Genomic DNA, 20,528 nt, shown 5'->3' with positions numbered 1-20,528 from the left:
CGTCCGCAAAATGCGGAACGCACATTGCCGGTGTCGTGTTTTGTGGATCCGCAATTTGCGGATCTGCAAAACACATACTGTCGTGTGAATGGACCCTAATGGAGGAGATTCCAACTTGTTTTCCACAAATAAAAAGCTAACGAGCTTGTGATTTGTGCCAAAGGAAGAAAAAGGAAAAATATTTCAGTGCAATGAAAATAAAATTTAATCAAATATATGACTATATAAAATTTTTGGCAATTAAAGAATAATCAATGATATGCAATCAAGAAGACAAAATAACCCATAGGGTATAGATATAATCAATAATCAAACCGGTATTTTGGTAATAACTGATGCAAAAGAAAACTTTAGATAGACACTTGATTTCTCACAGCGAATAGATTTTCCTGTTTCAAAGTAAAGTTAGGCTTTCACCATGTTATATTATAATTATCCAACCAATTAGACCATCTGACTAGAACTACAATCCGTTCTCTGGAGATCACACAATTGTGTGTGTATGTGTGTGTATGTATATATATTTATCTCTATCTCTCTCGTATAGATTAATCTCTATCTCTCTCGTATAGATTAATCTCTATCTCTCTCGTATAGATTAATCTCTATCGTATAGATTAATCTCTATCTCTCTCGTATAGATTAATCTCTATCTCTCTCGTATAGATTAATCTCTATCGTATAGATTAATCTCTATCTCTATCGTATAGATTAATCTCTATCTCTATCGTATAGATTTATCTCTATCTCTATCGTATAGATTTATCTCTATCTCTATCGTATAGATTTATCTCTATCTCTATCGTATAGATTTATCTCCCTAGATTGAAAAGACACCATTGATTCTGCAGGTACAATTAAGTCTAATCAATCTACCATAGTTCCTACAACGAACAACATGATCTATTTAAATAAATATATATATGGGTATATTGCAATCAGTTGCCTAATATACAGTCAAAAATGTATACTATACCAATCTGTCTGGAAGAAATCAGCGTCAATGTTCAAATTCAAGGTACAAGGTTGTGGCTTTCCTGGATTGATCTGATGGATGGATCAATCTGATGTGATCCTCTAATCTCATGTAATATGTAATATGATGATCCCCCTTGCTGGCTCCTACCAACTTTTATTTCTCACCCCCCCCCCCCCCCTCTAGAAAGGGCTTGACCTGAATTTTCATGTGACCACTGACATCAGTATTTTATTTTTTTCAATGCTGTTTCTTACTTATTACCACCACCAGAGGGCACTAGTGTTCTATGTAAGAGTTGTTGTAATTACAAATCAAATCTTCTATTTTCTTCTAATTTTGTAAAAGATGACCTCTGACTCAAATCTAGGACCATGTTATAAATATAGATAAAAATGGCATTTAGGCTTACTACTGTCAGACATCCAGTCTACTAGAACGATATATACGATTTGAAACAACTCTTTCACAGGACACCAATCTCCTTATCTGTGAATTCTTCAGACCTGTTATAACTAACTTCAACCATTCAACCAAGTCTACATTGGAAACCTCACCTAATTCTATACTCCATGAATATATTTTGATTACCAATAAGGAATTCTAATTGATTTCAGTTTCTTAGAATATTATATTTATAGGATAAAATATAGAACACACAATACAACCACGTTATAGCTATATACTCCATACAATGAATATAACATTGATCCCCTTCTATTAATTGGGATGGGGGAAAAAAAAAATTAGCACATTAGACCATTGTTTTGCAGTAGCCTGTATGTTTTACGGTACGTCTCAACCTCTCCCATTCAATTTACGACCTGGGAATTGTATATGCAAGCATTCCTAACTTTTTAGTCAGTGATTCTCTTTCTTAAGAAAGCTTGAGCTCACACTTCCCTTTCAGAAAATGGACAAGATGGCTACCAGAATGTCCATATTCCCATCTTTTAAATGTAATCTGTATAGAGGCTTTTATAATATTGATTCCTTTTCTGTCCAATATATCTGACACTAACTCCAACTGCTTCTTCCCAGTCAAATGAATGGGGCGGAGGAGCCATAAATTACAATGCTTACCGCTGCAATGTGGACGAGGACTGCCACTGATCTGATATTGATGACCCATCCTGCTATCCGTGTTAAAATCCGATGTGTGAATTTCCTTGACAAAATTAAAATCTGCCATGCAGAAAGTGTTCGCATGTGGATTTGATTTGTAAAATCTCCTCCACTTGCCTTGTACTGCAATATCCTGCAGATTTTACTGACACAATCTGCAGCAAATCCTCTCTTTGAGGGGTACCAGGGTAGATTTTAGTCGACTGGAAGTAAACGGTCAAGGTTCCTATCTACAGCAAGCAGGGATTGTAAAATCTTTGGAGAATGTCTGCAGACACAGTATTGGAAAGTTTTTGTAATAATCTATTGAGTACGTAGATGTTACTCATTGAATGTGTACGTTTTCTATCTCCTATAGCAGTTCCCTCTGTGACTTGGTTATTATACAGTGTTGAGACCATATGTTTGGCTAAAGCATTTTGCTTTAAATTAAAGCCCCCATCAGCGCCAACCAGTAGGAATTACACGGAAATGAGGGAGAAACTCCGTTTGCGGCTAACCAAGAGGAAAGAAGAGCAGCCGAAAAAGCCAGACCTGATCCCAGAAAAGGAATCCGGTGTGGTCGACCATCGAAGGGTAGAAGATCTAGTACAGTTTATCAACAGCTCTGAATCCAAACCAGTCAGCAGCTCCCGGGCAGCCAAGCGTGCAAGACACAAGCAGAGAAAGGTGAGCACTGTTCTATAGCACAGCATTACCCTATAGAGACACACACAGAAGCAGATTGGCTTCATACATAAGGCTACTTTCACACCATCGTTTTTGCTGGATCCGGCAGGGTTCAGCAAAAACACTTCCGTTACTGATAATACAACCGTCTGCATCCGTTATGAACGGAACCGGTTGTATTATCTTTAACATAGCCAAGATGGATCAGTCATGAACACCATTGAAAGTCAATGGGGGACGAATCCGTTTTCTATTATGTCAGAGAAAACTGATCAGTCCCCATTGACTTGCATTGTGGGTCATGACGGATCCGTTTTGCTCCGCATCCCAGGACGGAAAGCAAACCACAGCATGCTGCTCTCCGGTATGAGAATGGAATGCATTTTTGAGCATTCAATTCTATTCAGTTACGTTTTGTCCCCATGACGGATCTCAATACCAGAAGATAGTAACGCTAGCCTAAGATGACACAAGTGCATGCTGTCCTTGCCACACTCGTACGTAAATGCATACTTCTAGCATTGTGAAGAAAGCTCACAGCTGTACATTTTAATCTGTGCACTACACACACTTGTTATATGTACACCTATAAAGACTGTATAAGTGCACATTTGTGATGTCAGCCAGACCTGTTGTGCCTGTGCTGATGGAACCTGCTATATATATATATATACATACATACATACATACATATTTTTTGTATTCATTCTAATATAATTACCCATGTGCTATCCCCATAGGAGTATGGGGCGAGCCCAGCAATGAATATTATTGTTGGCCATGAGCTTGAGGGCAGCATGCAGGGAATCTGCACCAGCACGGCTGAGGAACGGACTGACAAAGCAGAAGCTGAACTGGACCGAGAACGACTGGAAAAGCAGCAGGTTAGCATATTGGCCAGCAGTGTCTGGGAGCATCCTTAGGTGCAAGGTACCAAACAGTAACACAGGTGACAGTATCCATCCCCGTGGTGCTTCCAGTCCTCACCTTCACACCATCAGCACACATTGGTTATTTTTACGGACTGTTTTGTACACACCAGTCTTAAAGTCCCCAGTTAGACACAGAGACAAGCTTATCCCAGAGTTTTTTTCTAGTCTTTGTATGCAAGCCTTGAATTGACATTGGCTGTGTCATAAGGATATACAGTTAGGTCCATATATATTTCAACACTGACACAGACTTTTAGCTTTCATTTGAGGGTATCAACATTAAAATTGGCTGAAGTGTTTAGGAATTTCAGCTCCTTTACATGTGACGCCCTGTAAAGTAATTGGACAATTGACTCAAAGGCTGTTTCATGGGCAGGTTGGGGCAATTCCTTCATTATTTCATTCTCAATTAAGCACATAAAAGGCCTGGAGTTGATTTGAGGTGTGGTGCTTGCATTTTGAAGATTTTGCTGAGAAGTAAACATGCAGTCAAAGGAGCTCTCCATGCAGGTGAAACAAGCCATCCTTCATCTGCGAAAACCGCCCCTATATCATACATGTAATGGAGGCATGGAGCGCTCTGATGGGGCCCGAAATTGCCACTGTACTTCATGCCGGGCCCCATCAGAGCGCTCCATTACATGTGAGTACAGCGGCCTGGGAAGGGGGGTCCACAGGTGGCCGGGCCCCCTGGAGTGTCGGGCCCGGTCGCAACTGCGACCCCTGTATGTACGCCACTGCTGGTGACATCAACAATGCAAAAATACCTGGACGCCCACGGAAGATAACAGTGGAGGATGATGGCAGAATAATTACCATGGTGAAGAGCATCCAAGTGAACAACACTCTCCAGGATATAGGCGTATCAATATCCAAATCTACCGTAAAGAGAAGACTGCATGAAAGTAAATACAGAGGGTCCACTGCACGGTGCAAGCCACTCATAAGCCTCAAGAATAAGAAGGCTAGATTGGACTTTGCTAAAAAAAAACAAAAAAAAACATCTTAACCACTTCCCGCCACGCTAACGCCGAAAGGCGTCATTGCTGCCGTGCTCCCAGGCTACACTAACGCCGATTGGCGTCATCTCGCGTGAGCCGAGATTTCCTGTGAACACACGCACACAGGCGCGCGCGCTCACAGGATCGGAAGGTAAGTGAGTGGATCTTCAGCCTGCCAGCGGCGATCGTTCGCTGACAGGCTGTAGATGCGATTTTTTTAACCCCTAACAGGTATATTAGACGCTGTTTTGATAACAGCGTCTAATATACCTGCTACCTGGTCCTCTGGTGGTCCCTTTTGCTTGGATCGACCACCAGAGGACACAGGCAGCTCAGTAATAAGTAGCACTAAACACCACTACACTACACCCCCCCCCCATCACTTATTAACCCCTGATCACCCCATATAGACTCCCTGATCACCCCCCTGTCATTGATCACCCCCCTGTCATTGATCACCCCCCTGTAAGGCTCCATTCAGATGTCCGTATGTGTTTTGCGGATCCGATCCGTGGATCCGTAAAAAACATACGGACGTCTGAATGGAGCCTTACAGGGGGGGTGATCAATGACAGGGGGGTGATCACCCCATATAGACTCCCTGATCACCCTCCTGTCATTGATCACCCCCCTGTAAGGCTCCATTCAGACATTTTTTTGGCCAAAGTTAGCGGAAATTTATTTTTATTTTTTTTCTTACAAAGTCTCATATTCCACTAACTTGTGTCAAAAAATAAAATCTCACATGAACTCACCATACCCCTCACGGAATCCAAATGCGTAAAATTTTTTAGACATTTATATTCCAGACTTCTTCTCACGCTTTAGGGCCCCTAAAATGCCAGGGCAGTATAAATACCCCACATGTGACCCCATTTCGGAAAGTAGACACCCCAAGGTATTCGCTGAGGAGAATATTGAGTCCATGAAAGATTTAAATTTTTGTCCCAAGTTAGCGGAAAGGGAGACTTTGTGAGAAAAAACAAAAAAAGATAAATTTCCGCTAACTTGTGGCAAAAAAATAATAATTCTATGAACTCGCCATGCCCCTCATTGAATACCTTGGGGTGTCTTCTTTCCAAAATGGGGTCACATGTGGGGTATTTATACTGCCCTGGCATTTTAGGGGCCCTAAAGCGTGAGAAGAAGTCTGGAATATAAATGTCTAAAAATGCCCTCCTAAAAGGAATGTGGGCCCCTTTGCGCATCTAGGCTGCAAAAAAGTGTCACACATCTGGTATCGCCGTACTCAGGAGAAGTTGGGGAATGTGTTTTGGGGTGTCATTTTACATATACCCATGCTGGGTGAGAGAAATATCTTGGTCAAATGCCAACTTTGTATAAAAAAAATGGGAAAAGTTGTCTTTGGCCGAGATATTTATCTCACCCAGCATGGGTATATGTAAAATGACACCCCAAAAAACATTGCCCAACTTCTCCTGAGTACGGCAATACCACATGTGTGACACTTTTTTGCAGCCTAGGTGGGCAAAGGGGCCCACATTCCAAAGAGCACCTTTCGGATTTCACCGGCCATTTTTTACAGATTTTGATTTCAAACTACTTCTCACGCATTTGGGCCTCTAAAATGCCAGGGCAGTAGAACTACCCCACAAGTGACCCCATTTTGGAAAGAAGACACCCCAAGGTATTTCGTGATGGGCATAGTGAGTTCATGGAAGTTTTTATTTATTGTCACAAGTTAGTGGAATATGAGACTTTGTAAGAAAAAAAGTAAAAAAAAAAAAATCATCATTTTCCGCTAACTTGTGACAAAAAATAAAAAATTCTAGGAACTCGCCATGCCCCTCACGGAATACCTTGGGGTGTCTTCTTTCCAAAATGGGGTCACTTGTGGGGTAGTTATACTGCACTGGCATTCTAGGGGCCCTAATGTGTGGCAAGTAGTTTAAAATCAAAATGTGTAAAAAATGACCTGTGAAATCCTAAAGGTGCTCTTTGAAATGTGGGCCCCTTTGCCCACCTAGGCTGCAAAAAAGTGTCACACGTGGTATTGCCGTACTCGGGAGAAGTTGGGGAATGTGTTTTGGGGTGTCATTTTACATATACCCTTGCTGGGTGAGAGAAATATCTTGGTCAAATGCCAACTTTGTATAAAAAAATGGGAAAAGTTGTCTTTTGCCAAGATATTTCTCTCACCCAGCATGGGTATATGTAAAATGACACCCCAAAAAACATTGCCCAACTTCTCCTGAGTACGGCAGTACCACATGTGTGACACTTTTTTGCAGCCTAGGTGGGCAAAGGGGCCCACATTCCAAAGAGCACCTTTCGGATTTCACCGGCCATTTTTTACACATTTTGATTTCAAACTACTTCTCACGCATTTGGGCCCCTAAAATGCCAGGGCAGTATAACTACCCCACAAGTGACCCGATTGTGGAAAGAAGACACCCCAAGGTATTTCCTGATGGGCATAGTGAGTTCATGGAAGTTTTTATTTTTTGTCACAAGTTAGTGGAATATGAGACTTTGTATGAAAAAAAAAAAATCATCATTTTCCGCTAACTTGTGACAAAAAATAAAGTTCTATGAACTCACTATGCCCATCAGCGAATACCTTAGAGTGTCTACTTTCCGAAATGGGGTCATTTGTGGGGTGTTTGTACTGTCTGGCCATTGTAGAACCTCAGGAAACATGACAGGTGCTCAAAGTCAGAGCTGCTTCAAAATGCAGAAATTCACATTTTTGTACCATAGTTTGTAAACGCTATAACTTTTACCCAAACCATTTTTTTTTTAATCAAAGACATGTAGAACAATAAATTTAGAGAAAAATTTATATATGGATGTCGTTTTTTTTGCAAAATTTTACAACTGAAAGTGAAAAATGTCATTTTTTTTGCAAAAAAATCGGTAAATTTCGATTAATAACAAAAAAAGTAAAAATGTCAGCAGCAATGAAATACCTCCAAATGAAAGCTCTATTAGTGAGAAGAAAAGGAGGTAAAATTTATTTGGGTGGTAAGTTGCATGACCGAGCAATAAACCGCTAAAGTTGTGGAGTGCCGATTTGTAAAAAAGGGCCTGGTCACTAAGGGGGTATAAACCTGTGGTCCTTAAGTGGTTAAAAAACCAGCACACTTCTGGAAGAACATTCTTTGGACAGATGAAACCAAGATCAACCTCTACCAGAATGATGGAAAGAAAAAAGTATGGCGAAGGCATGGTACAGCTCATGATCCAAAGCATACCACATCATGTGTTGGCTCGGGCATGCATAGCTGCCAGTGGCCCCGGGGCCCTAGTGTTTATTGATGATGTGACACAGAACAGAAGCAGCCGGGTGAATTCTGGGGTTTTCAGAGACCTACTGTGTGATCAAATCCAGCCAAACTGATTGGTCGGCGTTTCATAATACCGATGGGCAATGACCCAAAACATAAAGCCGAAGCAAACTAGGAGTTTATTAAAGCAAAGCAGTGGAATATTCTTGAATGGCCGAGTCAGTCACCGGATCTGAATCCAATAGAGCATTTCACTTGTTAAAGACTAAACTTCAGACAGAAAGGCCACAGACAAACAGCAACTGAAAACCGCGGCAGTAAAGGCCCGGCCGAGCATTAAAGAGGAGGAAACACAGCGCCTGGTGATGTCCATGAGGTCAAGACTTGAGGCAGTCATTGCCAACAAAGGGGTTTCAACCAAGTATTAGAAATTATCATTTTAAATTATTGAATTTTGTCCAATTACTGTTGAGCCCCTAAAATGAAGGAATTGAGTTTTAAAAAAATCATTTAGTTTCTCACATTTTTATGCAATCATTTTGTTCAACCCACTGAATTAAGGTTGAAAGTCTGAACTTCAACTGCATCTGATTTGTTTTGTTCGAAATTCATTGTGGTAAAATACAGAACAAAGATTAGAAAAGGGTTGTCTGTCCAAATATATATGGACCTAACTGTATTTATAGAGCGTTTGGATACCAATCCAGTAGTGCAGCCATAGACACCTCCTTGGTACATTTTTAAGATCCCACCTTGGTATTGGCTGGAAAATCATGAAATTACATCATAACTATACTGTGTGAACACATCCTTAAAGGGGTTGTCTCATCTCAGACATTGGTGGCAGATTGCTAGGATATGCCACCAAAGTCGTATAGGTTCGGGTCTTATCTCTGCCACCCGCCCCAATCTTCAGAATGGGACCCCCAAAGTACAGGAGACAGCACCGCGCATGCTTCTATGGGAGTTCCAAAAATAGCCGAGTGAGGCCCAAAGCACTGAGTGGAACGCGTAATGCGCTAGCACGGCCGCCTCTCTATTTAATGCTATGGGACTGCTGGAAATGGCCAAGCCAGTGCTCCGCTATTTTCAGAACTACCATAGCGGTGAATAGAGATTGGCAGATGTCTCAGATGAGAGAACCCCTTTAAAAAAAAGTCCCTTTGAACTTCACATTAGTGTCCACGTGTATATGCCACATGTGTAGAAACCCTATTAAAAAGGAAAAAACAAACAAAAAAACTGGTATTTCTCGCCCAATTTCCTTGGGGGACACAGAAGACCTTGGGTATAGCTCATCTCCCTAGGAGGCGTGACACTAAGTGAAGACTGTTAAGCCCCTCCTCCACAGCTATACCCTCAGCCTGGAGAGAGAGACTGCCAGTTTTTTGCTTAGTGTCCAAGGAGGCAAGACACTCCCTGCTCTGCAGGGCTGCTTTCTCCTTGTTTCAATTTTAGATTTTTACTTTTTTATTTTCTTTTTGTTCAGATCATCAGGGATAACAGAGACGCACTAGACCTCTCTGTTCTCCCGGGGTTGAGCTGCGCCAGTGCCGGTCACCCGCACTGCTGCCTCCCCCACAGAAGGCAAGGTGGACCAGGGCAGCCCAGCTCCCCTGCATCCCGCCAGCGCAAGGGTCGCCCGCACGCCAAGTCCCTCCCCCGGCGTCCTGCCACTACGGTGCCAGTAGCTGAAGGGGCGACCCTGCTGGAACGGACCGAGGGTGAAGACGGCTATGGTGAGAGATTGGCTTCTCCAGCCCTACGTCCCCCCCCTCCCCCCTCGGTCTCCTGCGTGCCTGACCCTTACCTGGGCCTATGGACCCTTCTGTCCCTGCTAGACCTAGGCTGGCCCTGGGCTGCCGCAGGTCGACATCTGCTCCCTCTCTCCTGGCCTCCAGGACATTGGCACCCTTGTTCCTACAAGAGGAATGCCTAGGGAGCTGCGGAGGTCCGCACCTAGCTGCCCCTGACGGAGGGGTCATGCAGGCGTCCCACCCTCACAGACCCGGTCTCAGGGTCCCCCTCCCTCTTACCGGCCACTACTTCAGGGCCAGAGGGCCCGCGCCTTGCTGCCACTGACCCTCCCTGCTCTCACCGGTCCAGGGGAAAGGTGGTTGTAGCTGCCGGCAGGGGTGAAATCATATGGAGCGCTGTTCTAGGCCAAGGGCCCGCTCCAGGGGTAAAATGGCTGCCGGGTGCAGGGTCCTGACTTCCGGACACCTGGGTGGGCACCGCGGCCTGCAAAGGAGCGCTTCAACAGCCCCGGCTGACCGTCGGAACCTTCCGGTCGGCCGGGCGCCGAAGTCTTGTGTTCCCTTCAAGACGATCCCGCTCTATCCGGGTCCCCGGCTCGCGGGGTGGGCACCCGCGGCCGGTATGTGCCGCTCCGTAGGCCCGGCTGGTACTTTAGGTACTTGCGGCCCCGGTCAGCCGGGCGCCGCTAAAAATTTAGGCCCCGGCTCTTCCGGCCCGCGGGGTGGGCACCCGCGGCCGGTATGTGCCGCTCCGTAGGCCCGGACGCTACTTTAAATACTGTGCGGCCCCGGTTCGCCGGGCGCCGCTAAAAATTTAGGCCCCAGCTTCACGGCCTACTAGGCCGCAAAAATTCAGGCCTCTGTTGGAGGGGGCTGGAACTTCTCCAGGCGCGAATTTTTCCCGCCTGGAGGTTCCCCCGCCCACAGAGGATAGGCCTGTATGGGTGGATCTGTGCCCTGTAGGTGGCATCTGCCTCAGTGAGGCTGTGTGTTTAAAAAAAAAAAAAAAAAATAATAATATTTATTATATATATGACTTGTGGGCTGCGCAGGACGCTGCAGCCTCATCTCAGAGTGCTGCCTGTATACATGCCCCCCTTCCATAGGCGGCATGGTGTCGCGCTCCCCGGCTGCGGCGCTGCCAGGTTCTTTTTTCCCCTTCTGGGGGTTTTTTTGCCCTCTCCGCGCTACGGCGCTGGTCAAGGTGCAGTTTCTCCGGATACAATGCTGGCCATGTGCACGACCCCCTTACATAGGTGGAACACGGCACTCTTACTGGATTCGCTGCTGGCCATGTGCGTGCCCCCCTTCCATAGGCGGAACGCTACACTCTCACTGGATTCGTTGCCGATCATGTGCATGACCCCCTTTTTTAGGCGGAATACTGCACTTTCACCGGATACGGTGCTGGCCATGTGCACGACCCCCTTCCTTAGGCGGAACTCTGCACTCTCACTGGATTAGCTGCCGGCCATGTGCGTGCCCCCCTTCCATAGGCGGAACGCTACACTCTCACTGGATTCGTTGCCGATCATGTGCATGACCCCCTTTTTTAGGCGGAATACTGCACTTTCACCGGATACGGTGCTGGCCATGTGCACGACCCCCTTCCTTAGGCGGAACGCTGCACTCTCTCTGGATTCGCTGCCTGCCATAGGCATGACTCCCTTCTGTGGACGGCATTCGGCACTCTCACTGGATTCACTGCCAGCCATGTGCATGACCACCTTCCATAGGCGATATGATGTACTCTCATTGGATTCACTACCGGCCTTGGGCATGCCTCCTTCCCGGGTGGCGGCATACATACACTCCCTCGGTCGGTGGTTGTTCTCTCGCCTGTACATTGTTGGCCATGTGCATGACCCCTATACATGCACTCTCTCTGGATCCACCGTCGGCCACATCATGACCCCCCTTCCGTGGGCGGTGTACGCACTCTCACTGGATTCGCTGCCGGCCATGGGCATGCCTCCTTCTGGTGGCATACACACATTCTCACCGACTGCTCGCATTCTCCCTGAATGCGATGCTGGCCTTGTGCATGATTCCCCCCCCCCCCCCTTCCTTTTCTGGGCGGCATACTACGCTCACCAGATACGTTGCTGGCCTTGAGCATGGCCTCTAACATGGGCGGAACGCTTGCGCTCCCCTTGGATACGGTGCTGGCCTTGGCGTGACCACCCCTCATTCCATGGGTGGAATTTTGCACGCTCACAAGATTCAAGGCTGTCCTTGTATGTGCTGTACTGGACTTGCACATGTTCCCCTTCATTGGCGGAGTAGTTACACTCTCACGAAATTTCGGTGTTGGGTGAATTGTCGCACACTCACTTAATGCTAGGATAGCCCTATGCATGTCCCCCTTTTCCCTAGGTGGACCTCCTGCGTTTCCGCTGGATACTGTGTGGCCATGTGCATGGCGCCTTTCTGGGCGAAGTATGGTATGCCCTACTTCTCTGACGTAGGTCCGGCCTTGGGCATCTCCCCCTTTTTGGGGCAGGCCTTTGCATTCTTGCCCACTGCAGTTTGCCAGGTACATTTCCTCCCTTTCGGGGCGGTCAGTTTGCGTTCCATCGCATTCCATATTAGTCTTGTGCATAACTCCTTTCAGTTTGCACTCCCGTAGATACTGTGGCACTCTGTGGCTGGCCCTCTTCGCGGTGTTATATTTTTGCAGTGAGCGGACGTTCTTGTGCGTTGTTTGGGCCGTGTATGCCTTCTCGTCCTGTAGGTGGGTTGGCCTTCTCACTGCTTACGGGGCTCCTCGTACGTAGCCTCCTTCCTCCTGCGACATTCTTTTTCTCTTGGGATACGATGATTGCCGCAAGCCTTGCACTATTCTCTAAGGAGATCATTCTGGTGCAGTGTGGTATGATTCTTTCCGGATTGGCGCCCTCGGTGCTTCAGTCTGATCTGCTACCAGGTTCGGGCGCTCTTCTTGGGGAGGTCACCCAACTTCTCTTGGGTGCTCGCTTATACAGGTCCGGGGGACCTCCACCTTGGGTTCTTCAGGGTATTCGCCTTCTGCGTGGCGGTGAACCGGGCGTCTCTGTGTAGCGGTGTTCTGCTTTTGAGCTGTCCTATGGCCTCTCTGTTGCCCACCCCCCCTTTTTTTGTTGGAGGGTGTTATACCGGCCTCTGTCTCGCCTGCCTTTTCTCGCCGGCTCTGTTTGACTCCCACTCGGTACAGATCATTCCGATGTGGCGTCTGTTCCTGCCACGCTTCAGAGGCTGTTCCTTCACTGCCCTTCCCTCTGGGGAGAGCATGTTTGTTCATTTGGATGGTTATGGTGTTCCTTTTCAGTCTCCCTTGTCCACACTGGCTGTACTAGCTGTGTGCCTAGTTACCGGGTCTACCGCTTTCTGTCCTCCCGCTGGGTGCAGATTGCGTTTTTTTCCATTCTAGGCAATGTTTCGGCTTTGGATTCACCTTCTCGGTAACTTGGGAGGACTACCATTTGGTCAGGATTGTCTTTTGATCTCCCACACCGGAACTGTAGTCTGTCTTCCTGTGGTGGCTACATTGGCTTCGGCTTTAGCCTGTCTTGTCCTGGCGGTTGCTGGGCAGACCCTTCGGTTCCTGTCCGTTTGTCCTTCTGCTTCCCCACTCTGGGGGGATACGGGACAACCTTGCTCGGGGGCCGACGGGACCAGTTCTACCGACTGTTCTACCCGTGTTACTGGTCCGCGCCTGATCATTGGGTTTTCACCCGCTTGCCCAGGCGACTCTAGTGGGCTCGCTAGTGTTCGCTTCTAGCCGAGTTTTCGTCCAGGATCTGTGGTAGGACTTAGGGCTTTACCTGGGGTTCTGTGGGAAGCTGGGCGTTCCCCCACTCTGCCTTTCTCCATGGTTCTGTCTTTCTCCAGTCCGGCCTGGACCTGGGGCTGGGACTCTGTTGCTTGAAGTATCAAGTGTCATTCCTGTCCTTCCTCTTTCAGCGTTCCCCGTCCCTCTGGGCCTGTCAGGAACTTCTTCCATGGAGCGGCTCTTGGGTTCCTTTGTACTGCCCTCCGGTACCGTCCTGGGAACTACATACTGGGCTCTTGGCGCTCCAACTTTTCCTTGGAGCCGTTACAGAAGTTCTCTCTACTCCTTCTGTCCTGTACGGTTGGGTTTTCTGTAGCCATCGTGTCTCTGACGGGTGCCTGAGTGGCGGCCCTTCTTGTTCCGAGCCTTCCGTCTTCCCCCAGGACAGGATTGTTCTCCATTCCGTCTCTTCCTTCCTTCTGAAGGTGGTATTTGTCCTTCATTTCATTGAGGCAGTCGTCCTCCCCTTCCCCCCCCCTCCCCCCCCCCCCCCCCCCCGGGAACGGACACTTCACCGATTTGGACGTTGTTTGGGCCTTGCAGTTTTTACTTGGAGATCTCCGACTCTTGTCGAGTTCGGTCTCTTATGTTTCCAGGAGGTCCGAGCAAAGGGTTGACGGCCTCCAGGGTGGCTTTCTTCCGCTTTCTCAGAGTGGCTCTTGTTGTGGTTGCCGCACCAAGGGCAGGGTCCTGCTTTTGGTGTCACCATTCATTTGGCCAGGGCCGTCTGTCTTTTCCTGGGCCGGAGGCTTTAGGCTTCGGCCATCCATTTGTGCAAGGCGGTCACTGGTCTTCCTTGCACACCTTACCGAGTTCTACAGGGTGCATACGCGGGCTTCGGCGTATGCTGCCTTGGGCCGCCTGGTCTGCAGGCGGCGGGTTTTTTTGATGCCTTCGGGTGCTTCGCCTTGGTGCTGTGGTCCCTCCCCCTTTGGACTGCTTTTGAACGTCCCAAGGTCTTCTGTGTCCCCCAAGGAAATTGGGCGAGAAAACGAGATTTTTGTATAACTTACCAGTAAAATCTCTTTCTCGCTCTTTCCTTGGGGGACACAGCACCCACCCATTCTTTGTTCTTCTCTGACTGTTTCCGAGTTTGTTTTACCCTTAGGGTAGTTGGCTTGTTGGTTCCAATTTTTTGGACTTTGCCTTTTCTCACTACTTGGACACGCAACTGGCAGTCTCTCTCTCCAGGCTGAGGGTATAGCTGTGGAGGAGGGGCTTAACAGTCTTCACTTAGTGTCACGCCTCCTAGGGAGATGAGCTATACCCAAGGTCTTCTGTGTCCCCCAAGGAAAGGGCGAGAAAGAGATTTTACTGGTAAGTTATACAAAAATCTCGTTTTTGTTTTGGCTTTGCACCCTTGCAGAAACCAATTTAAATTGGTGCATGAACCAGGAGCACTTCCTAGAACATATGCCGAAAATCGGTGAACAGACCATTCCTCCACAGTTTATCTACGCCTTATTTTATAGGTGTTTTTATCTCGTTACAATGTGCCATCACTTTATGACCCCTGGTCCTCTTCACATTCTAACCTGTAGAGCGATGCCCAGCTACCTGCTGAGCAGGGGGAACATCAGCACAGCCCCATTCAGGTGAATTTCGGTGGCCGGAGTGCTACTGTGCAGATGATAACGCTGAATCAGAACTGCAGGCCATTTATTCTCCGAATCCGTGAGGTCCCAGATGTTTGGAATTGCCACCATTCATGAAGTGATGGCATATCCTAACAATATGCCATCACTTTATAAGATGAGAATACCCCTTTAATAATTTTGCTGGTTACTGATGCAGGAAAAACCAGGGCATTGAAATATTGCATTCATTTCCCCAGTGTGTGTGTAATATACAGTACAGACCAAAAGTTTGGACACACCTTCTCATTCAAAGAGTTTTCTTTATTTTCATGACTATGAAGGCATCAAAACTATGAATTAATACATGTGGAATTATATACATAACAAACAAGTGTGAAACAACTGAAAATATGTCATATTCTAGGTTCTTCAAAGTAGCCACCTTTTGCTTTGATTACTGCTTTGCACACTCTTGGCATTCTCTTGATGAGCTTGAATAGGTAGTCCCCTGAAATGGTTTTCACTTCACAGGTGTGCCCTGTCAGGTTTAATAAGTGGGATTTCTTGCCTTATAAATGGGGTTGGGACCATCAGTTGCGTTGAGGAGAAGTCAGGTGGATACACAGCTGATAGTCCTACTGAATAGACTGTTAGCTGCTTTTTTCTTGCCATAATACAAATTCTAAGTAAAGAAAAACGAGTGGCCATCATTACTTTAAGAAATGAAGGTCAGTCAGTCAGCCGAAAAATTGGGAAAACTTTGACAGTAAGGGCCATTTGACCATGAAGGAGAGTGATGGGGTGCTGCGCCAGATGACCTGGCCTCCACAGTCACCGGACCTGAACCCAATCGAGATGGTTTGGGATGAGCTGGACCGCAGACTGAAGGCAAAAGGGCCAACAAGTGCTAAGCATCTCTGGGAACTCCTTCAAGACTGTTGGAAGACCATTTCAGGGGACTACCTCTTGAAGCTCATCAAGAGAATGCCAAGAGTGTGCAAAGCAGTAATCAAAGCAAAAGGTGGCTACTTTGAAGAACCTAGAATATGACATATTTTCAGTTGTTTCACACTTGTTTGTTATGTATATAATTCCACATGTGTTAATTCATAGTTTTGATGCCTTCATAGTCATGAAAATAAAGAAAATTCTTTGAATGAGAAGGTGTGTCCAAACTTTTGGTCTGTACTGTATATTTAGATTTTTCTATGCCCATCCTAATTTTATTCAGCACCACCACCACCAGACATGACATGAGCTCTTATAGATAAGATGGGGAAAGGTAGAAGGTGCATTTCTTTGCTGCAGTGTCAGATGATTGGTTTTATGATGGATTTATCTCTTTTACGTTGGAATCGTAACAGTCTCATCATTCTTGTTAGCATATTGTATAATATGTACAGTCTGATCATGCATGAGGTTTGTGTACCACCTTTGGCCATTGCCAACCCAACATGTCACGACCACTACCAGCCCGTAGCTTCTCTGCCAATACTTCTGGCGGCCACCTCCATCTTATCTGCATTGTTGCTGGCAGCAGTCTTATGAAATGATAGTTACATGCCTCATCCTTATGGTCACCTGTGAGTAAATGTCGCCCTTACTTCACCTTCCTTAGTAGAGGTTCCCATGGTGGTCAGCCCTTGAGGGGCATAGTTTGCTTGCTTTTTTGAGCCTTAACAATCAGAGAAATCATACCGGTTGTCCAGCATTTTTATATTAGTCGAAATCTCAACCCCCCCCCCCCCCCCCCCCCCCCCCCCTCAACCATGTTGAACAGCCGTTTATTTGTACCTCCGGCACCGGGACAATATGGCTCCATACATTGTGTAGCAGACACATTCACTTGAATGGGAGTAGTGCTGCAGTTACCAGCTGTGTCCACTGCAGTATGGATGGAACTGTTTAGTTCCATCGCGACTTCCCCCACCGATGTGAGGCTAGACCATCAGTATTAAAATCCTGGAATACACCTTTAAATGTGTTTTCTGAGTTATACAGAAAGTCTGGCAAACCCTGTAAAATAAGAGAATTAATACTCGTGCCTTTTCCCCACTTCTTCCAATACTGAGCTTCAGTCCTCCCCGCTGCTTCCTCCCCGTCATCTTCCTGGCTGAAGTGGTGATGTTCCGTGCACACCGGTCACCACTGCAGCCAGCTCCTGGCCTCAGCAGTATACAGGAAGCAGCAGAGAGAACCTGAAGCACAGCTCTGGAAGAAGCAGGGGTGAAAAGTGGCGAGTATCAATTCTGTTATTTTACCTGGGTTGCCTGAGTTTTTTATTATTTTATTATTTATTTAACGCAGGCAACCTCTTTAAATGAGTTCTCCAGGTTTTTCTAAAACTCCTACAGCCTTTTAGACCTGTGGAGACAAGATGGTTTACTCATTACTTAATTCCTCAGTCATGCAGCCGTTTCACATTCTCCTCCGCTCTAATGTGGCCACCTGGACTTCATAAATTGAGAATAAACCACGGCACTCCAAGTTCTGATTTATGAACGTCTTATTTTATTTTGTTAACATTTTTAATCCATACAGAAAAAAATGATATTTAGTCACTGGCCAACGTTTCGTTCCAATCTATACCTTGTTCCTGGCCTGGTATAGATATATTGAGAAAAAGGGGGTTCAGCGGTACTCCTTGTTAAAGGTTGGGAGATGCTCAGTGGTAAGGGTACGTACAAGTTTCATCAAAAGACCGCAGCACTCTATGATTATTTTAGTTGCTTATTTTATTTCATATCTTTTATATATGGCGCCATCCACCATTCTCCCTGCTCCACAGACTAAGGCCTTGAACAAGGTCTAAGCCTAGACCGAAACGTTGGCCAGTGGCTACTTTTCTTGGATGGATATACAAAAGAAAATAATATATATAAAAAAGATATGAAATAAAATAAGCAACTAAAATAATCACAGAGTGCCGCGGTCTTTTGATGAAACTGGTAAAGATATAGACTTGAGTACAAAACATAAAAGAAAATATTTGTCAAGACATATGGGATGTAACAACAGTAGATAATATAGGATGTTACATGATGCCATAGCGGAGGGAGTAACATGATCATATATAGAGAGAAACGTTATTTATTGCAGAGAAGTAATACAGTGGTAATAGTAGATCTATTAGGATGTCCCAGGGTAGTGGACGCGAGACCATCGTAATGGAGATCCCTATGGATTTCAAGTAGACCATCCGTGAGTAGATATAATAGGAGAAAGACACCTATGCGTACTCAATAGGTTCATTCGTAGAGAGATTTCTCTATGTTTGGGTCTTTATAATAACCCTGCGCTTAAGATTAAATATAATGAATGAATATAATGTCGCCATACACAGTCATACACCTATATCAGATAGCTTTGTATAAGCACTTCTATAGGCATATTGTATCCTTATGAAAAGGATTACTTAAGGTAAGTAATGTGTCTGTGTAGGCTTTATGTACATGGGTAAAGATAGTTCTATTAGGAAGGAATATATGGGACGCTGGGAGGTAGTTATGGAGAGAGAGAAATCTAAACTAGGAGAGAGCAGTCAAAACAACATATATAACCTATAATATATATATATATATGGCGCCGATTTGAGTAGGCATCGGTGGCGCTGGTAAATGAAACTAGTTGTACTAATTTGTAAATATATTGGTGATCAGTGGGTACAGACCTTGGACATTTGTGGAGAGGAGCGTGTGGACGCCATTACCCTGCGAGGATTAAATGGGAGTAGCGGTATGGCGCGCGCCGCCGGGCGTCTAGCGTCATCGGAGTCGGGCGCGTGCGCACTGGGGTTTTAGAGCGCAGGCAGGGAACTGCCACATTCTGGCTTATGCTGGGTTAGCTAATAGTTAATGTAGAACTGCTGATTCACAGGGGGAGTGCTACTGTGGTAGGAGTCAGTCCTAATATTATAATGAGGCGCAGTTTGAATATATGTGTAGATGTAGGTGGACGGGGGAGTGTGTAAAAGGAAGAGGGAGAACTGGATACTATTGAGTAGGAGAAAATATGAGAGGACATGGAGAATAATAATCGTGAACAATATGCACAGTCATATAAATATTTGCAGACTTATAAATAAATGAATCGGTGGACACGCACAATTATATAAATATACGCAAGCTTATGGATGATAGGATAAATGGACATACAGTGGGGAACAGAAGTATTTGAACACCTTGCAATTTAGCAAGTTTTCCCACTTAGAAATCATGGAGGGGTCTGAAATTCGCATTGTAGGTGCATTCCCACTTAGACAGAATAAAAAAAATAATATTAAGGAAATCACATTGTATGATTTTTAAAGAATTTGTTTGTCTTGCACTGCTGAACATAAGTATTTGAACACCTGAGAAAATCGGTGTTAGTATTTGGTACAGAAGCCTTTGTTTGCAATTACAGAGGTCAGACGTCTCCTGTAGTTCTTGACCAGGTTTGCACACACTGCAACAGGGATTTTGTCCCACTCCTCCACACAGATCTCCTCTAGATCTGTCTGGTTTTGGGGCTGTTGCGGAGCAACACAGAGTTTCAGCTCCCTCCAAAGATGTTCTATTGGATTTAGGTCTGGAGACTGACTAGGCCACTCCAAAACCTTGATAAGCTTCTTACGGAGCCACTCCTTGGTTATCCTGGCTGTGTGCTTCGCGTCGTTGTCATGTTGGAAGACCCAGCCACGACCCATCTTCAATGCTGTGACTGAAGGAACGAGGTTTTTGCTCAAAATCTCACAATAAATGGCCCCATTCATCCTCTCCTTAATACAGTGCAGTCGTCCTGTCCCCTTCACAGAAAAGCACCCCCAAACCATAATGTTACCACCCCATGCTTCACAGTAGGGATGGTGTTCTTGGGATGCAACTCATCCTTCTTTTACCTCCAAACACGACAAGTGAAGTTTAGACCAAAAAGTTCTACTTTGGTCTAATCTGACCACATGACTTTCTCCTATGTCTCCTCTGGATCATCCAGATGGTCATTGGCAAACTTCAGACGGGCCTGGACATGTGACTTGAGCAGAGGAACCTTCCGTGTAATGCATGATTTGAAACAATGACGGCGTAGTGTTCTACCAATAGTGACCTTTGAAACTGTGGTCCCAGCTCTCTTCATGTCATTGACCAGCTCCTCCTTTGTAGTTCTGGGCTGATTCCTCACCTTTCTTATCATCAGTGATACCCCACGAGGTGAGATCTTGCATGGAGCCCCAGTCCGAGGGAGACTGACAGTCGTCTTTAGCCTCTTCCATTTTCTAACAATTGCTCCAACAGTTGATCTATTTTCACCAAGCTGCTTTGCAATTGCCCTGTAGTCCTTTCTAGCCTTGTGGAGGTCCACAATTTTGTCTTTGGTGTCTTTTGACAGCTCTTTGGTCTTGCCCATGGTAGTAGTTGGCGTCTGACTGTGGGATGGAGAGGGGTCTTTAAAGA

General features: G+C 45.8%; 1 protein-coding gene across 4 annotated transcripts in view; it reads left to right on the top strand.

The window, feature by feature from the left end:
- FAM193A (family with sequence similarity 193 member A) overlaps nt 1–20,528 on the top strand; it is a 120,353-nt gene that overhangs the window by 77,345 nt on the left and 22,480 nt on the right. For all 4 annotated transcript variants that reach the window (XM_040419202.1, XM_040419201.1, XM_040419200.1 and 1 more), the window contains 2 exons: nt 2,537–2,770; nt 3,511–3,654. In XM_040419202.1, coding sequence (XP_040275136.1) covers nt 2,537–2,770; nt 3,511–3,654 — 378 coding nt within the window. The remainder of the gene's footprint in view (nt 1–2,536; nt 2,771–3,510; nt 3,655–20,528) is intronic.

This window comes from Bufo bufo, chromosome 2 (genome assembly GCF_905171765.1).
Source record: "Bufo bufo chromosome 2, aBufBuf1.1, whole genome shotgun sequence".
Classification (NCBI taxonomy): domain Eukaryota; kingdom Metazoa; phylum Chordata; class Amphibia; order Anura; family Bufonidae; genus Bufo; species Bufo bufo.
This window is presented reverse-complemented; position numbering and strand designations above follow the sequence as displayed.